Source organism: Amblyomma americanum, chromosome 1, assembly GCF_052857255.1.
Source record: "Amblyomma americanum isolate KBUSLIRL-KWMA chromosome 1, ASM5285725v1, whole genome shotgun sequence".
In the NCBI taxonomy this organism is placed as follows: Eukaryota; Metazoa; Arthropoda; class Arachnida; order Ixodida; family Ixodidae; genus Amblyomma; species Amblyomma americanum.
In genome coordinates, this window is record NC_135497.1 from 136,030,997 (window position 1) to 136,048,237 (window position 17,241).

The following is a 17,241-nucleotide window of genomic DNA, read 5'->3' on the forward strand; positions in this document are numbered from 1 at the left end:
GTCTTCCGGCGAAAAATGATGAATGGAGGGAGCTTGCAGCCAAACATGCCAGCATGACAGTAATAATATTTTTTTCGTTGAATGTGCTTCTAAGGAGAAGTTCATGCTCACCAGACTAGTGCACTGTTCTGGACATAGGCATGTCCAGATACACGGGGGTCTGGTCGGCATTGCCGATATGTCCAAGTGGCATGTTGGTAGAGCGATGAAGATCGATGACGTAGCGCTGGAACTCACGAAGTTTTGATTCGAAGTCTCCGGGCAGCTTCTGGCAAACAGAAGTCGTACGTCGAAGGGAGAACCCGGCCCTTCGCATAAACTTCTGCACCCAGCCTCGTGATGCCTTAAACTGGTTTTGGGTCAAACCCGTGTCTCGCGCAAGCTCCTGTGCTCTGCACTGAAGCATTTCAATGCTTACTTCAAGTAGTCGGGAACATTGCTTGCTAATGAACTCTTCAAGGCAACGCTCCAGCTCCAGGAAGCGGCCTTTCTTGGGCCCCCGAAAGTCTTTTCGCAGGCTGTTGCAGTTAAACAATTCCTCGCGATGTTTCCTCCACCCCCTGATCGTCGATTCGTTGACGTCCAGACGTCTTGCAGCCGCTGAATTTCCCACTTTCTCAGCAAGCAGAATAGCGTTGCGCTTGAAGCCAACTGTATACTGAGCGCGTGAGCACGCCATTCCGCTTGAAGACAACTTGACCGTTTGATGGGGATAGGCCTAAGACTCTAAGCACGGAACGCACAACTACATGCACTGGCCCCAAACACGAGAAAGAGCGAACAAAGCGCGCTGCTCCATGCCCTGCTGCCTGTTAGTCACGTGGCCACGTTTTTGCATCAGTTGCAAGGATTAACAGACAGATGGCGGTGGGATCGCTCGCTCCTTTGCTGGCGTCTTGACGGCGATTGCGAGCGCTCGGTGCCTCCGAGATGGCCGTTTCATTTTGCGGTCACGGAGGCCACACAACCTCACGACAGGTTGCGAGGATTTGTCAAGAGGTGGCGCCCTCTCATAAGGCCAGTTGACAGCCGTGCGGTGCGGACGCTTGTCTCGGTGCTCTTCGGATTACGCGTGGAGACCGGGACCTGACGGACGGACGACTGCGAGAGCACGTGACTACGACAAATCGATGAGTTATTTCCTTTAATATTTTGAGAGCTTAGATTTAGGCTAGTTTTAAATCTAGGCTAGTTAGGTGAAGTGCTCGCGAAAGAGCAGGTCGGTGACCTAACGGCCGGGCCTTTTCCGCCTGACAGCTATAGACCTGCAGGGCTCACTTTTGCGCCAGGTAGTTAGTATTCCTTTAGTTAGTAGAAGACAGGTGGTTAGTATTCCTTTCTAGGTGATTGGCTTTAGCGGTAGGCAGAATTTTATTTGAGCATGTGGTTGCAAGTGTTTTTTTTTTTCTAACATTTCGTGGTAGGAATAATAGAGTGCTGCTAAGATGGTCAAGCAACTGAAGGTTAAATGCAAGGAGTGTGAGACAATGAATCTGAAAGAAACGCGGTTCGAATCTGTAGAGGAAGCCAAAGGCGTGGATTTTATGTGCAAATGCTGCGTATTAGGTGCACGCCTGGACAGGGCTGACGAGGTAAACACCAGCATAGCGCTACGTATGGAGGCCTTAGAAAAAGAGCTGCAGGTAGAGAGGGCAGAGAAGCGCAAACTCCATGAGCAGCTTAGTGAGTTGTTGAACGCAAAAATGGCTGACACCGCCAAGCGAAGCGACATTGGCGGACATTCCAGCGCCAGCCACGATGATGGGGCCTGCGCTGGCATGGACAGCGATAAGGAGTTAGGTCAGGCGGGTTCAGACAGGAACAGCTACGCACACATGGCAGCTAGGAAGTCTGTTGGAGATGGAGAGAAGGGGAACAAGATAACTTCCAGGAATGAGGTCGCAGCCACAGATAAGAGGCGGCATAATAAACCGGAAGTTAGGATGGAGGAAGCGAGTGCCCAAGTACTTATCGGTGGTGACTCAAATATGAGTAGATGCAAAAGAACTATAATGGAGCGTGTAAAGGGTGATAAGCGGGTAGCAGTCGGGGCATTCCCAGGCAGGAAAATGGACGCAGTACTGAGAGAAACAAAAAATGAACTTTCTAAGAATGTTGAAGAGTGCAATTTGGTAGTGATAGCGGCGGGACTAAATGATGTCTTGAATGGTGAAGCCGCAAAGGTAGTGGAAAGATTAGCGGAGGGAGTTGACGATTTAAGGGCGATAGCACAGCAAGTCCAGATCGTGGTGTGCACAGTGCCGGAAGTGCAAGGACGGAACGGAGAAATTGCCAAGGACGTTGTGGCTGTTAATCGGGAGATATGGAAGTTAAGCCAGGAGAAAGGCTTTCAAGTGGCAGACATAAACAGGGAAGTGCATAGAGCCGGCTTTGGCGGAGGCTTTACACGAGATGGCATCCACTTTAATAGAAGGCTAGGAGCCGAGATCGGGTGGCGCCTGGCAGGCCGGGCAGTAGCTTTTTTAGGGGGTCCACTGCGGCTCAGGGCATAGGGGTAGGTAGAAGCAAAGTAGAAAGTGTAGCAATGAAGGCTGACGCCAATAAAATGGCCACTAAGAGGTCCAGGAAGAAAGCTACAAAAAAGAAATTTAACACTAGGATCAGGTACATAAACATACAAGGCGGTAGAAAGAGAGCGAAGTGGTTACGAGATAGAACAGCAGCTGAAGGACGAAGAAGTAGGTGTATACGCGCTACGCGAGACATCTCAGGGATCTAGAAGACCCACCATTTATTGATGGCTATGTCTGGGAAGGGAGCAACAGAACAACAACGGAGAGGAAGGAAGGAGGAGTAGGTATGCTGATACATCAAGGAACAAATTGGCAAAGAATAAAGTCAACTTGCAAAGAACATGTCTGGGTATCGGGTACAATTGCCGGTAAAAGGACATGGCTAGGAGTAGTTTATTTAGGGACAGGGGACAAATGCAGGCAAGAGAACACGGATCTAGTTAAGTGTCTCAATGACGATATAAAGCAGTTTGGAGAAGGCGCCAATATTATTCTATTGGGGGACATGAATGGCCGCATCGAGGATCTGGATGGATACACAGAAAATAACGGGAAGTTGATGCTAGACTTCTGTGAGCGAAACAACCTAGTTATTGTAAATAGAGAAACTAAGTGTGAGGGACAAATCACGTGGGAATCCCGTAACAGGCAAACGACCATTGACTACTGCTTAATCTCGCAGGGGATGTATAGCAAGCTCGCAATGATGGAAATAGACGAAGAGGGGAAGTACAGCGTCGGTAGTGATCATAAGTGTATTAGTCTACAGTTTGGAGCCCTGCTCAAAAGAGAAATGAAGGGGTCAAAAAGAGTGTGGAAAATTAAATGATGAACAAATAGCGCAAATAGCGGCGTGCATAGAGGAAGCAATAGAGACACATCCCATGGAAAAGTGGAATTATAATAAGTTATAACTCCTCATTAGTACAAAAATAAAACAAGTAAAAGGAGTAAACCGCTGGAGAGGAAAGAGGAAGCCACGAAGTTGGTGGAATAAGGAATTTAGGGAGGCCATCGAAGAACGACGGTTGGCATCACGGGAACACAAAGAAGCAAAGAGGGCGCAGTTATCTGAAGAGGAAATAGGCCGAAAATGGGAATCTTATCGACAAAAGAAACAGCAAGTGCAGGTCCTCGTACAGGCTAAATTAAAGCAGTCCTCTGATCGCTGGCTGGCTGAAGTTCGAGATGCAACTAAAGGGGGGCCAAGAAAATTCTGGAATCATAAGCTGGCTGGGCAAAGCGAATCACAGAAAGCAGGAAAAGATTCACGATCCCGAAGGAAAATGTTTAGAGGGAGATGACGCTGTGAACTACATTTCATCAGTTATAGCTGAGTCATTTAAGAAAGACGATAGAGTAATCACCCCAAATGTGGGAGCAACACAGGAACGCACAACAGAAAACAGCGTGGAACTGACGAATCTTAAATGGAAAAAGGCGGAAGCAAATATTCCAAGATGTACGTCAGCAGGGATCGACAAAATTCCAATCAAGCTAATTAATGAACTTGGCCCAAGAGGCAAGGAAACGCTGATAAAAGTATTGGAGGCAGTCATAACGAATCAGCAAATTCCGCACAGCTGGAAACAGAGTAAAATGAATTTGATTTATAAAGGAAAAGGCAATAAGACGAACATAAAATCCTTCCGACCGATTACGATAACATCGGTTACATACAGGCTGGTGATGCAGGCAGTGAAAATAAAAATGCAGTCATGGGTAGAAAGTAATAGAATACTCGGAGAACTTCAGAACAAGTTCAGAAGTGGTAGGCACTTAGATGATTGCCTGTTCGTGCTTACCCAGTGCATAGAAATAACCAAGGCGAAAAACAGACCTCTGTATTTAGCCTTCTTGGACATAAGCAGTGCATACGACAACGTGAACAGGGAACTCCTGTGGAACATACTAAAAGGTGAAGGTGTCAGTCATGAGGTAATTAGTTTTCTACAGGAAATATATCGAGAAAATGAAGTTGAAATAACATGGGAAGGCATGAAGAGTACAACAACTATCCAGATACACAAAGGATTAAGGCAAGGTTGTCCTCTATCGCCGCTGCTGTTCATGTTTTATATGATAAGTATGGAAGGAAGGCTACAAGGAAGCAATCTAGGTTATGATCTGTCATACAGGTTAGGCGGAAATGTTGTTGAGCAACGACTACCGGGTTTAACGTATGCGGACGATATTGTACTGTTAGCAGAAAGCCAGGAAGATTTGCAAACTTTGGTGAATTGCTGTGGAGATGAAGGAGACAGTCTAGGTTTCAGTTTCAGCGCAACTAAGTCAGGTGTGAAGGTTTTCAACGGCACAACTGATCAGGAGCTTACAATACAAGGCCATGAAATACCCCGAGTGGCCGAATACAAATATCTCGGGGTATGGGTAAACAACGGGCATATGTACACGGAAAAGCACGAACAGTCTCTCATAGCAAAAGGGCGAAGAGATGCCGGGATAATGAAACATAGGGCATTGTGGGGGTACAACAGGTATGAAGTCCTCAGAGGTATTTGGAAAGGAATAATGGTGCCGGGGCTTACTTTCGGGAATGCGATTCTATGCTTAAGGGCTGCAGTTCAGTCGCGATTAGAAGTAAACCAGAGAACTGTCGGAAGATTAGCACTAGGTGCCCACGGGAAAACCACAGACGAGGCAGTACAGGGGGATATGGGCTGGGCAACGTTCGAAGCACGGGAAGCTCAGAGTAAAGAACTATACGAAGAACGCCTGAGGAAATTGGACGATAACAGGTGGGCAGCTAAGGTATTTAAATACCTGTACAGAAAGAGCGTTGACACAAAGTGGCGGAAACGAACTAGAAAGCTGGCCGGTAAGTTTGCCAGAGACGAGGAAGGAGAAAGAAAGAGCATTAAACGACAGGTTAAAAACATCGAAGGTACTATATCGACGCTGGAAAAGGCAGACCAGGAAGGAAACGTTTAATGATAGCTCAAGAGGCAGTGCCCTCCTCTTTGAAGCTAGGTCAGGGTGTCTTTGAACGCGCAGCTACAGAAAAAAATTTAACGAAGAAGATGACACATGTGCTGTGTGTGGTACATCTGAAGAAACAATAGAACACCTCATCCTAAAATGCGATGGTATCCATCCCGATGTCGATGCAGGCACAGTCACTCTTCCTGAGGCCTTAGGGTTTAGAGATAACAATAGTCACGTAAATAAATCTGCGGTGGAAATTAGCAAAAAAGCGATTGGAGGATTGGTGGCACAAAAGCAGAGAGGTGACATAAGTTTTGAAGTGTAGGAAGACATTTTTTTAAAGGAAATGGCGAATTGTATTAACAAGTTACAGCAGAGTAAACAAAAATAAAGGAAAAAACTGAGCATAGTGGCAACAACCACTGCCCCGTTTCAAAGGGGACGCTCCTACCTTCCATCCATCCATCCAGTGACTCTAGCTGTCGTCGACTCTTGTTGGCTTGTTCTCACTGGCGTCGTCTCTTTTTTTTTTTGTGTTTGCAATTAGGTTGCCGCTTTGTCCTAGTAGTTGTGACCTGTGGTTCGCGAACTGGTTGACCGGGGCGAGTTGGAGTGCGTGATTTCAAATGACCAGTACGATCAACGCACATGTTTGACACATGAAATGATTTTAATAGTGTGTGTTTGGTGCTCTTCATAGCATTTTAAAACCTAGTATTCGAATGTAACGCGGGGGGTGACATTTCCTTTCTACTTTCGGTAAAAAAACGCTCGTTACATTCGAGTAAATACAGTAACTGAAGTTTGTTCGGGTATTTCGAATTATTCCATATATCAAACAAATCACATTGAATTACACTGTTCCATTATAACTGGGTTTGACTGTACTGCTTCATTAAGAAAATTGTCAAAATAAATCATTCGTCTCAGTCACCTTTATGAGCTTTTTCTGAGTGAAGTTTGGTCAGCTGTAACTTTAGCCCAAATTGTCCTAGAATGCTCATTTACGACTTACTTCACACCTTGGTGACTCTAGATCATTTATAGATAGAAATCTGCTCTACAAGATTTCATGTTTAAAGCTTCCTAAACTAAACTTTCCTTTACATGCATTCCTTTATATGTCAAACTGTCAGCAGCAGCAGAAAAACCTTTGCAGTTTTGAAATTGGCACACACAATTGCACAAACTGAAAATTTGGCGCAAATCTATCCATACATAAAACTGGTCTACGAGGGTTGTCCCCACTTAAAGATCGTAAATAGCAGCAGTTCCATTAAGTGATGTTTGCACCCCTACTGCAACTACAGTTTTTGGGCTTGAGCAGCAGGGGGTGCACATCTGGGTAGACCCAAGTTAGCCACCTACAAGCTGCATAAACTTGATATTACACATAACGCAAAAAGAATACTTGCAAACATTTGAGTTATTTTACACCACTGCAAAAAGCTGCATACACTTACAGCAAAAGTCATTTTAACATTAAAGAACAAGTCACACTCACTGGATCCATCTCAAAGTAGACAAGTTCTCCACCAGTAAGGGCAATCACAACTTGGCGCTGATTAACAGCACACTTTACAATTGCTTTCTTGCCTGGTGTGCGCCACTCGTTAACACGCTTGTCAGCACGAATGTGTCGAATTCCTTCGGGGTACACCTGAAAGCAAACGGGTAGTAGTCAGGGTAAATAACATGTAACTGATAAGGTAATAAAGCACGCAATTTCCCCCCACCAGAAAAAATGTGCACCACACAAGGAGTGCCACCAGCTACAGTAGAATCACGACGATACGAATCTCACAAGGTCGCAAGAGGTGACCTCGAAATTGGTAGTGTTGTGTTTTGATTGAACCACTCGGTAACACAAGCAAAATGATCCCATTTTATTTCACGAGCATCGTTTATATATGCTCTCAAGGTGATGCCGCAGGCCATAGGCAGCACGCTATCACTTGAGATGACGTCACGGACTAAATCCGCAAACAAACTAAATCCGCATGTAGGAGCATGGGAAATGCATTCACCGAGACCTGTTTAGGACTGACGGGCTTTATTTATGGCCGTATGCTGTTGCTCTGTGATATTGACACCTATCGCACAGTCAATCATGATGTTGGAGACATACGGGCCACACGCAGGCAGTCACTGCTCATGGAGTGTACCGTGCGGCTGGCGATCACGGTGCCAGTTATGCATCACTGTTCACTTTCGACTTCGTCAATACATGGGCCGTGCCCCACTACTCACTGTTTGCAGCGCTAACTCTGTGGCCAGCGCTTAGCGCTGGAGGGTGTCTGCTCGCACATTCATATCATCCATAGTGGCACAGGAGAGTGTTCAGAACACCTGAAATTCTGTACACTGTACACATTGTAATCTAGCCAGGGAATATGACAAATCTGTATCAACTGTGTTTGTATCATCAAGATTCTACTGTATACTGACAGTTCTTCCGCAAACAAACTAAATCCGCATGTAGGAGCATGGGAAATGCACTCACGGAGACCTGTTTAGGACTGAAGGGCTTTATTTATGGCCGCATGCTGTTGCTCTGTGATATTGACACCTACCGCACTGACAATCGTGATGTTGGAGACATACATTCATATCATCCATAGTGGCACAGGAGAGTGTTCAGAACACCTGAAATTCTGCACACTGTACACATTGTAATCTAGCCGGGGAATACGACAAATCTGTATCAACTGTGTTTGTATCATCAAGATTCTACTGTATACTGACAGTTCTTCATACTTGTGCGGCATCAGCTCAGGAATTGACGGAAACACATGTGAGAGGACAGAGGAAGTTTGCATTAAAGGAGTGACGACAATATATCTTTTGGAGTATGTTTTTGCTCTGTAGTGATGCATATCACATTAGTACACATGGATCACCACATGGAATTCGCCAGCACTCAATAAATAATTTGTAATTGATTTTTCTCCCCTCTGCAGTATCAGTTTTGGTTTCAGCTGCCACACAATGGCTGCACTGTCACAAGTATGAGATCACATAAGGCATACAAAAACTGCAATATAACAACTGCTTTGTCATTTCAATTCATTCAAACTGCTTCAGAAGCCGGAATGGCTGCAAGTGAACAAAGAGATATTATATTGCAGTTTTTGTATGTCTCACGTGATCTGTGCTCACTTGTGATAAGGAAAGTCTTTTGACTGCTGAAACCAAAACCAAACCTGCATGGAAGAATAAATTCAATTACAAGTTAGGTACTGAATGCAAGCGAATTTCATATGGTGATTCATGTTTACTAATGTCTTACGCATCACTCGAAAGCAAAAATACACTAAGAAAATTTTAGTGTTTCTACACCTTTAACATATTTTTTCGACATGAACCATCACCGTCCAGAGTACAATGCTTGAAATGAGCTACTGGTGGTGCAGCACAATTTTAACGAAGATAAAGTACATTACTTGTGAGCTAACATATTGCAAATATGTGCAAGGACTGACCATTTATGCATTTATGTTGCAGTAAGATATCAGCATTGCTTGTAATTTATGTTCTAAGTTTGGGCTGTGTAGCCAAGGGGAACGGGTTGCTACTATACACAAATGTTGATATGTATTGATTTCCAATTTCTGTTACCAGGTTGCTTTTTCTCAATTCACAACTAAAGAAATTCTGAAACAATTGACCATTCTGCATATCCTATGAATTTTGTTGTAGGGGAATATACGTATACAAATAAACCTGTGCACCCCTCTTTTTTAGTGATCATACATCCCTATTTAAAGAGACTATGCAATGAATTAAAAGTCGCTTGTAAATATTTCCAATGCTTAGAAATGATGCCAAGGAGCATTTACACTAAGTGTGAGTCTTCGGAACTGAGCTGGCAATTTATTATGAATTATTAAAAACTATGTTTTTCAAAATTCGCGGGCCGATTGGTGTTCTTGTAGTGACGGATTTTGCAACTAAAGTTGTGAAAATAGACATCACTAGTTCAGCGACGTTGGCAGGCCACCACATGCTGTCATTCGCTGAGCCACGGCAGCCAAGACGTCACAGGCACTGTTCCGGTAGCCGTGAAAGTCGTCTGTATGTGCCACCGCGCGAGCCCCTCGGGCAAGCGCGAGCCAGGTCACTGCCTTCGCACATATGGTTTCAATTTATCTCTGCCGCCTCTTTCTGTCGGGAGTTCCAGAGCCACCCACAGTGTCTTTTTCGTCTGCAACAACAGACGGCAAGCAAAAGAATCTGACGCGCGCTGCAATCCAGAAAGGCGAAGAGAGACCGCGGAGACGCTGCTGATGCTGTTGCTGGGGCGATGGGTGCGGCAACCGGAAGTTGTAAACCGAACATCAGCGGATCACGTGTTCACAGGAGGGACACAGTCGCAGACCTGTTTTCTTTATTTTTTTTCTGGTGACCCGCGTGTAAGAGTTGAGAGGGAGAGGAGGAGCGTAATTTTTAATCATCTATATCTTGGTTGTTATTGATGCTAGCTCAAAAATTCTTGCACTGGGGTGACGAGTGATCAAATGGCAACCTCTCGTCTGCTTTATGTAACCTCAATTAATTTATTGCACAGTCCCTTTAACATCAAAGTCATCACAGTGCAGTGAATTTCCTCTGAATGAAATAAGAATAGACACACCTGAACTAAAGCATCATCCCCAATTTGGGCACATGACAGTGTTGGTGTTGTTCCAAGGAAGCCAGAATCAGTCACTTCTTCCACAGTCTCACCGATGGAAAGGACCAAGGTGGCATTGACGAAGGACACAATTATATAAGCATCATAGTCCTCTGCAATAAAATCAATTTAACATTAATTGTTTTTTTTTATGGAACAAATGAGCATTTGCCATCCCATGAAAGTACAGTAAAACCTCGTTAATTAGAAGTATTAGGACAGAGAAAAATATTCGAATTAGGTGGTTTTTCGAATTAACAGAGCGCAGCAAGAAAAAAACGGAACCCAAGCATAAGGTTTCACTGCAGGAAAGCGCTATGTTTATTCGATTAACTTTACGATTGCCTGGAGACGCTGGTAACGTACTCCTCTAACTACGGCACACCTCAGAAAGAAATGATGCAAGCCGGCTCTGCATGCAGCCTTTCCGTTGTGGGCAAGGAGCAAGAATGGTTTTGTTGTATGACACGCACTGATGCTACTAAGGGTGGGAAGTTCTTAGATGACAGCGCCTCCACTACACGTTGCCTTGAGCACGGCTGGCCTATAAAGGAGTGACAAGCATGCGCATCGCTGCCTCTAGTTTGGCTGTGCCTTGACGAAGCGCCGAGAGCACGGGACACTGAAACCGTTATCTGGTGATTAGCAAGCCGTAGCATGGCTGGGCATGCTGGGGTTGCGACGCTTTACATATCAAGCATCAGCATCGCTGTACAGCACCGGCTCGCAGCTCCGAAGGGCCATTGCTTCACCAGGTTTGTGGTAAAATCAGGATCGGGCATTCAAGCACAGCACCCCAGTAGTATAAATTATATTCTATAATTTACATAAGAAATAACAGGACAGCAGGAATCATTCAAATTATTTGGGATTTTGAATGAACTACACAGTTTGAATTATTGATGTTTAACAGTATTTGTACTGGACAGCATACAGTGGAATTTCCAAACCAAGCATGAAAAGTAGAAACCTTTTTACGCCCTTGAGGCAGACTGTTTTTGAAATGTGGAAACAGCATGCAGGAGCTTCATACCTCAATCTCTCTAAACTATGAACAAGCGGTTCTCACAGCCTAGAGTTGAACATGATGACCTCTTTGCAAAAAAAAAGTTACACTAGCCAGCAATGGTGTTTCTACCTCCTTACAAATAAAGTACAGTAAAACCTCGATAATTCAAACTCGGTCAATTCAATATCCCGGATAATTAGAAGAATTTCTGTGGTCCCGTAATTCCTACTGCAAATCTGACCGGATAATTCAAAGTGGTGGCATGCACTAGCCCAGTTAATTCGAAGATCTGAGATGCCATGCGAGAATGTCCGATCCCGATTTCACTGCACACTGATAACCCAATGGCCGCTCGGAGCCAAGAGGCAACGCTGCAGAGCGATGCCGATTAGTAATGCCGATGCTCGATATGCGAAGCGTCCCAGCCCCAGTACTCTCGGCACAAAAACCAATCTGGTCTGACTAGTGGACCGCTGAAGCTCGTGCCAGCAGAGAAGTGCTACGCAGCAATGCAGGCATGGATACCAGTTTCTAAGTGACTTGCTCTCAGTGCTTCGTCAAGACATGGCCGGACCGAAAGCAGCGGTGCATGCGCTCTTGCTCCTCTTCAGCCTGGCCGTGGTCAAGGCCTCTGAAGGCCATGGTCTAGCGGAGGCGCTGGAATCGAAGCACCTCCCAGCACGTTAACAGTACCAGTGCGTGTCTCGTGACATGACCATCCTTGATATGTGCCCGTAACGGGTTGACTGCACAATGCTAGCCTGTGTCGCTGCTTTGAGTAGTGTGCCATGAAAAGAGGGTTAGGTCGACCTTCAAAAAATGACCATTCTAAAATTCTGGGTCGACCTATATGCAGAGGTGACCTATTTGCAGGGTCTAAGGTTATTTTGGACGAGTGCCAGGCAGTGCCTGCCCCATGCCAGTGCCTGCTCCCAGCAGGACGCATGGGGCTCCTTGCATAAAAAAAAAAAAGCTGTTAATTCGTATGCTAATCGGTTCCGCTGAAGGAAATTTGAATGGTGTACCACTTACCCGGCTCGTTCGCGCTGGTAGCCACTTCCTTGCAGTAGATAGCGCGAGGCCAAACTTCCGATTCCGATAATATTCGGACATTCGTTGTGCCGAAATCCGAAACTACAGAAATGTTCGCAGTTCTGTTTGCCACTGGGCAACATTATTTCTCTTTCTTTTTTCTCTGCCCACACTAACATATGTCACTTTTCAGTTGGCCGCATGTGGGTGTGGAGGCAGGGTGGAACGCTGCTTTTTCGCTTTTTATTTCGATTGGCTTCTGGCTGCTGTCTTTGTATTTACATTGTTATGTGTTTGTTGCTTTGAGTTGCACGTGTGTCGCGATGCCATCCCGTGGGAAACTACAAAACAAAATGCTGCAGTGGGACAAAGCATGCAGGGTGGAGGTATGCGTCTACCTTTTTTTTTGGCCAGCAAGAGCTACAAGCTGGACGGTCAGCTTTTACACAGTAGTATATAGTAATTGCAAAGTTCGTTCACTAAAGGCAGAGTGTTCCAGCAACGAAATTTTTTGCCTGGGTCTATTCTTTTCTTGCTGTGGTTGGTTAATTCGAATATTTTTCGCAGTCCCAATGACTTCAAATTAACAAGGTTTTACTGCAGTTCAAAGAGAACACTTGCAGACAGCACAAAGCTTTTGCAACCAGTGAAGAAATACCTTGTTAAAGGCATATAAAAGCCAATATACTAGGCTTCAGAGCTACATTTTAGCATGAATACTGGTGGGCATTAAGCACCCTAGCTTCAAGCTTTAATGCAACCCCTCCAAAAGTGTCAACATTGCAAGGATAAGAAAATCTTCCAACAAGCTTTAAAACCACATGCTTGTTAAAGAAAATTTTAAACAAATAAGCACATAGGATAACGGATGAGTTCTTACCATCAGATTTCCTTTTAACGGTCCACACTGCATTGGGATTGCCAGGAAGCTCAGACACAGCCATTTCGGAGACCTGCAACACACGATGCCACCTTGAGACATTTGGTTGCCTCTAAATACACAAGCATTTGCTGCCAGAAATGACTTTGCATGTTTGCAGGCAATCGGAATAAACCAGATTGGTGAAGGTTAAATCAATGAACTTTTCCTTTACACATGCTACCACAGTCAAAAAGCTCAGTATCTTGTTAAAGTATGAAGCTGTTGTGCACAATGTGTCTCAGTGCACTCGACATGCAGGCAACATGCAGACGAACTTTCGCTTATAACGAACGAGACCTGTGCGACTGTCAAAATATACATTATTTCAATGCTGCAAAATCACACGTATAACGAATGTCATTAAGCCCTACTGATCGGTTACAGCGAACGGACGGCATAAACCCGGCGCCGTGATGCGAGACAACCTGCCTCCGACCCCTTTGTGCGCCCGGCGCACGGTATGTTGCCCCATTTCGTGCCGCTCTCAAGCAAGCTACCCTTTCCCCGCCGACGCACCTTCCAAGATCGCCCTCCCACCTCTCCTCCCAACTCAGCTCACCTCTCCTCACTCTATTAAAAATCTGTGCGTGGCCTCCGCGATCAACCGCACACAGACGCCGGTGCTGATCGCGGAGGCCACGCTCTGTGAAGCAGGCCTCCCGTGGGAGCCAAGAGGTGGCTGCACTGACGCTCACGGACGCCCATCATTGGTCTCTCTGCTGGCGCTGTGCGTCTGTATATCTTTAGCTTGATTGCCGCCTGTGCACGTTGCACGTCTACCCCGTTGCGCACTTTTGTCACTCTTCTTGCGATGCGGACGTTTGGTTGGCTTCGTTCAAATCTCGGGACCTGGTTGTAATTCGGGATGGCGGACGGGAACACCGTGCCATTTCCATCGTATTCAGCGGTAGAGATGATGAAAGCGGCCTGGGCGAAGGTGATGGCCAATGGCGCTCGGAACTGCTTCTGTAAGGCCGGCTTCACTGAGTGTCTGATGCCGAGCCTGACGCTTCGGAAGATGACAAGCTCGGCGGCAATTTGTGACAGCGCGTCGTCGACTCCGACATGGGGGGTCATTACATTGGTTGGAATGATTTTATTTCAGTCAATGACGATGCCGACACCGCAGCACTATGCATGGACAAGGGCATCGGATGAAACTTTGGAGCCAGCACACGTAAGCGTGCCTGTAGCAATGGGCTACATAGAGAGTCTCGGACAACTTGTCTATTCCAAGGGCCTCAGCGAAGAGCATGCTTCTGCTTTAAATAAACTGGAAACCTCCCTCATCAGATCTGTGCTGCAAAAACAGACGTCCATCACGGACTTTTTCGCAAAGAAAAAATTTTGTGTTTTGACAAGCAACTGTCTTTAAAGCTGTGGTCCACTTACTACGAACTTCGGGATATAACGAACGGATGCCGCATGACGATCATGTTCGTTATAAGCGGTACTGCACTGTAACCAAAACGCAGCTCTTCCATGCATTCGCATTTTCAGAATGGCCAGCCTACCTTTCAAAGTGCACCTGACAACGCATCAGACACACAACACTGCAATCACAGGCAATAAAGAAGTTTATTTGATCTTGTGTCAAAGCGTTGTAGTGAATGAAAGAACGACGTTATTTTAGTCTGGCACTGCGACCGAACTGCCTTGCTAATGCCTTCATCCTCAAAAACAGTGAGGCACTTGAGTGCATGCTCGCTGAGGTTTCTCTGAGCGCAGTTTGTTGCAACAGTCGAGCGCGCCTTTGCACGATACTTCTGCTATACTTTCACTCAATTCGTCGAGCTCATCCTCGGATAGAGGCTCATCGCGACCGTGCACCGCTGCCACGATGTCTTCATCTGCGGCGGCTACTTCACACACAATGCCATCGGGGTCAGCAACGACGACGACAAGCTTATCTCATGCCGGTCCTTGACACACTGAATCCAACTGTTCAGTGGGTTCAAACCATCATGCCCCAAAATGTTTGCAAGGCACCTGGCCTTGGCTCGCAATATCGAGCCACTAAGAGGAATGCTCTGGGCCCGGACCTTGCGAAGCCATTCAAACAAAGCGGCGACATCTTCGTACTTTGATGCATGAATCCGCTTCCTTGAAAGTGCCGCGGAGTCTTCCTACAGCTGTTGTCGCAACTTGTTGCTGTTTTTCCAAATGGCGGACGCAGTAGCGTCGGCGACACCATACTTTTTTGCCACTGTAGTCTTTTTCAAACCACTCTCGATGTCCTTCCCAAAGCTCTGCTTGGTTTCGAGAGCTTGCCGTTTCCTGGCTTTCGGAGCAGCAGTCGCCATCGGAACCGCAGACAGCCCAGGCTGGTAGACTTGCTCACGTTGTCAGCTGACTTGCCTATGTTGTCAACTTTCCGCTACATGCGACAACACACATCTTGCTCATGGGCTCAGGCGCGACAAGATGCTGCCGCACGTGTGCGTGGTACAAGCAGCGCTTGCAGCGCCATGACACGTGCTCGCCGCCGCCGCAGCTGCCGCTCCAGCATGCCCGTCTGGCCGTGCCACCATGTGTTTTCAAGTTTTGTCCAATCAGCGTGCCCAATGGAGGCGCATTGAAGAGTGAGAGAAAAAACGCCTGCTTTGCGACTTTTTTTTTTTTTCTATCCGCTCCTGCCTTCAGCCTTGCCTTGAACCACGTTGACAATGCTCCCCCGCCCTGCCGTGCCTGCCGGTACCGACGGGCCCGCGCCGGTACGCGGGCCGCCAGGATTTCCAGAAGCCGCACTATACGCAGTCTCCGGTTACGCGCTGCCGCATACCGTATTTACTCGCATAATGCTCGCACCCCCCCCACATTGGCTATCAAAAATTGGAAAATTTTTTTTCCCCCGCATAATCATCGCACCCCCAAAATTACTGCCGCGAGCCGTCTGCTTGTCGTAGCGATCGCTATCTATTGACTGCGGCCACAACTAACTGCCATGGTTGGGCGCGCGTGCTACTAGGCGGCGGTACTGTGCTATCATCCGCTGCCTCCGCCGCTACCGCTCATCCACTCACCACCGCTACGCCATTTTACGAAGGTGTCTCCACTTCTCTGGTGTCTCGTAGGCCTCGTTTGCCTTGTTTGCGTGTTGCACCGTGCTCTTTGTGCCGCTTTGCCATGGGACGCTACGCAAGCTACACAGCTGCTTTTAAGCTAAAAGCTATTGAGTATGCGTTGGAACATGGCAACCGCGCCGCCAGCAGACACTTCGGCGTCAACGAGTTTTGCTTCCGGTATTGGAGACGGCAGCACGACGAACTCAAGACGACTGGTAAGACGCGCCGGGCCTTCCGTGGACCGAAGACTGGGAAATTTCCTGCCGTCGAATCCTCTTTACTGGAATATATCAAGGCTCGATGAGTGGATGGGTGTGCTGAGTCGATTGATTTGATACGGAACCAGGTGCTCGTAATCGCAAGAAAGGAGGGCATCCCGGTGCAAGACTTCCGCGCTAGTTACGGGTGGGCCACACGATTTATGCGGCGCAATGGACTCTCGCTCAGGAGGCGAACGACGCTTTGCCAGCGCCTGCCCGCAGCCTATGAAGAGAAAATAGTGAACTTCCATCGATTCGTTATCAGGATCCGGCAGAAGAAAAACTTCTTGCTCTCCCAGATAAAGAACGCGGACCAAACTCCGCTGAATTTCGATATGCCCAGCAGCAGGACAGTCGAACAGACAGGCGCTCGGACTGTGCACGTCAGGACTACAGGTGCCGAAAAACAGAGGTGCACGGTCATGCTAGGCGTGACGGCGGACGGGCGGAAGCTCCCACTGTACGTCATTTTCAAGCGGAAGACCCTCCCGAAAGGAAAGCTCCCCCCTGGTATACACGTGCGCGTCCAAGAAAAGGGGTAGATGACCGCGGACTTTATGGTGGACTGGGTGAAGACTGTGTGGGGGCGGCGACCGGGAGCGCTTCTTTTTCCGTCGCTCCTCGTGCTTGATAGCTTTCGGGGCCATCTTCAAGAGTCGGTTCGGGCGAAGTTCAAGGAACTGCGCACGGACCTGGCTGTTATACCCGGCGGCCTCACATCAATGCTACAGCCTCTTGACGTATCTTTGAACAAGCCATTTAAAGATAACGACCGGCGGCTGTACACAGAATGGATGGCCG

At 46.9% G+C, this 17,241-nt stretch overlaps 1 protein-coding gene across 3 annotated transcripts in view; it reads right to left on the minus strand.

Moving 5' to 3' along the window:
- The window catches only part of Sf3b3 (splicing factor 3b subunit 3), a 64,110-nt gene that overhangs the window by 21,638 nt on the left and 25,231 nt on the right, over window positions 1-17,241 (minus strand). For all 3 annotated transcript variants that reach the window (XM_077647002.1, XM_077647003.1, XM_077647004.1), the window contains exons 11-13: window positions 13,074-13,146; window positions 10,114-10,265; window positions 6,985-7,140 (exon numbers count right to left, since the gene is read on the minus strand). In XM_077647002.1, the coding sequence (XP_077503128.1) occupies window positions 6,985-7,140; window positions 10,114-10,265; window positions 13,074-13,146 (381 nt within the window). The remainder of the gene's footprint in view (window positions 1-6,984; window positions 7,141-10,113; window positions 10,266-13,073; window positions 13,147-17,241) is intronic.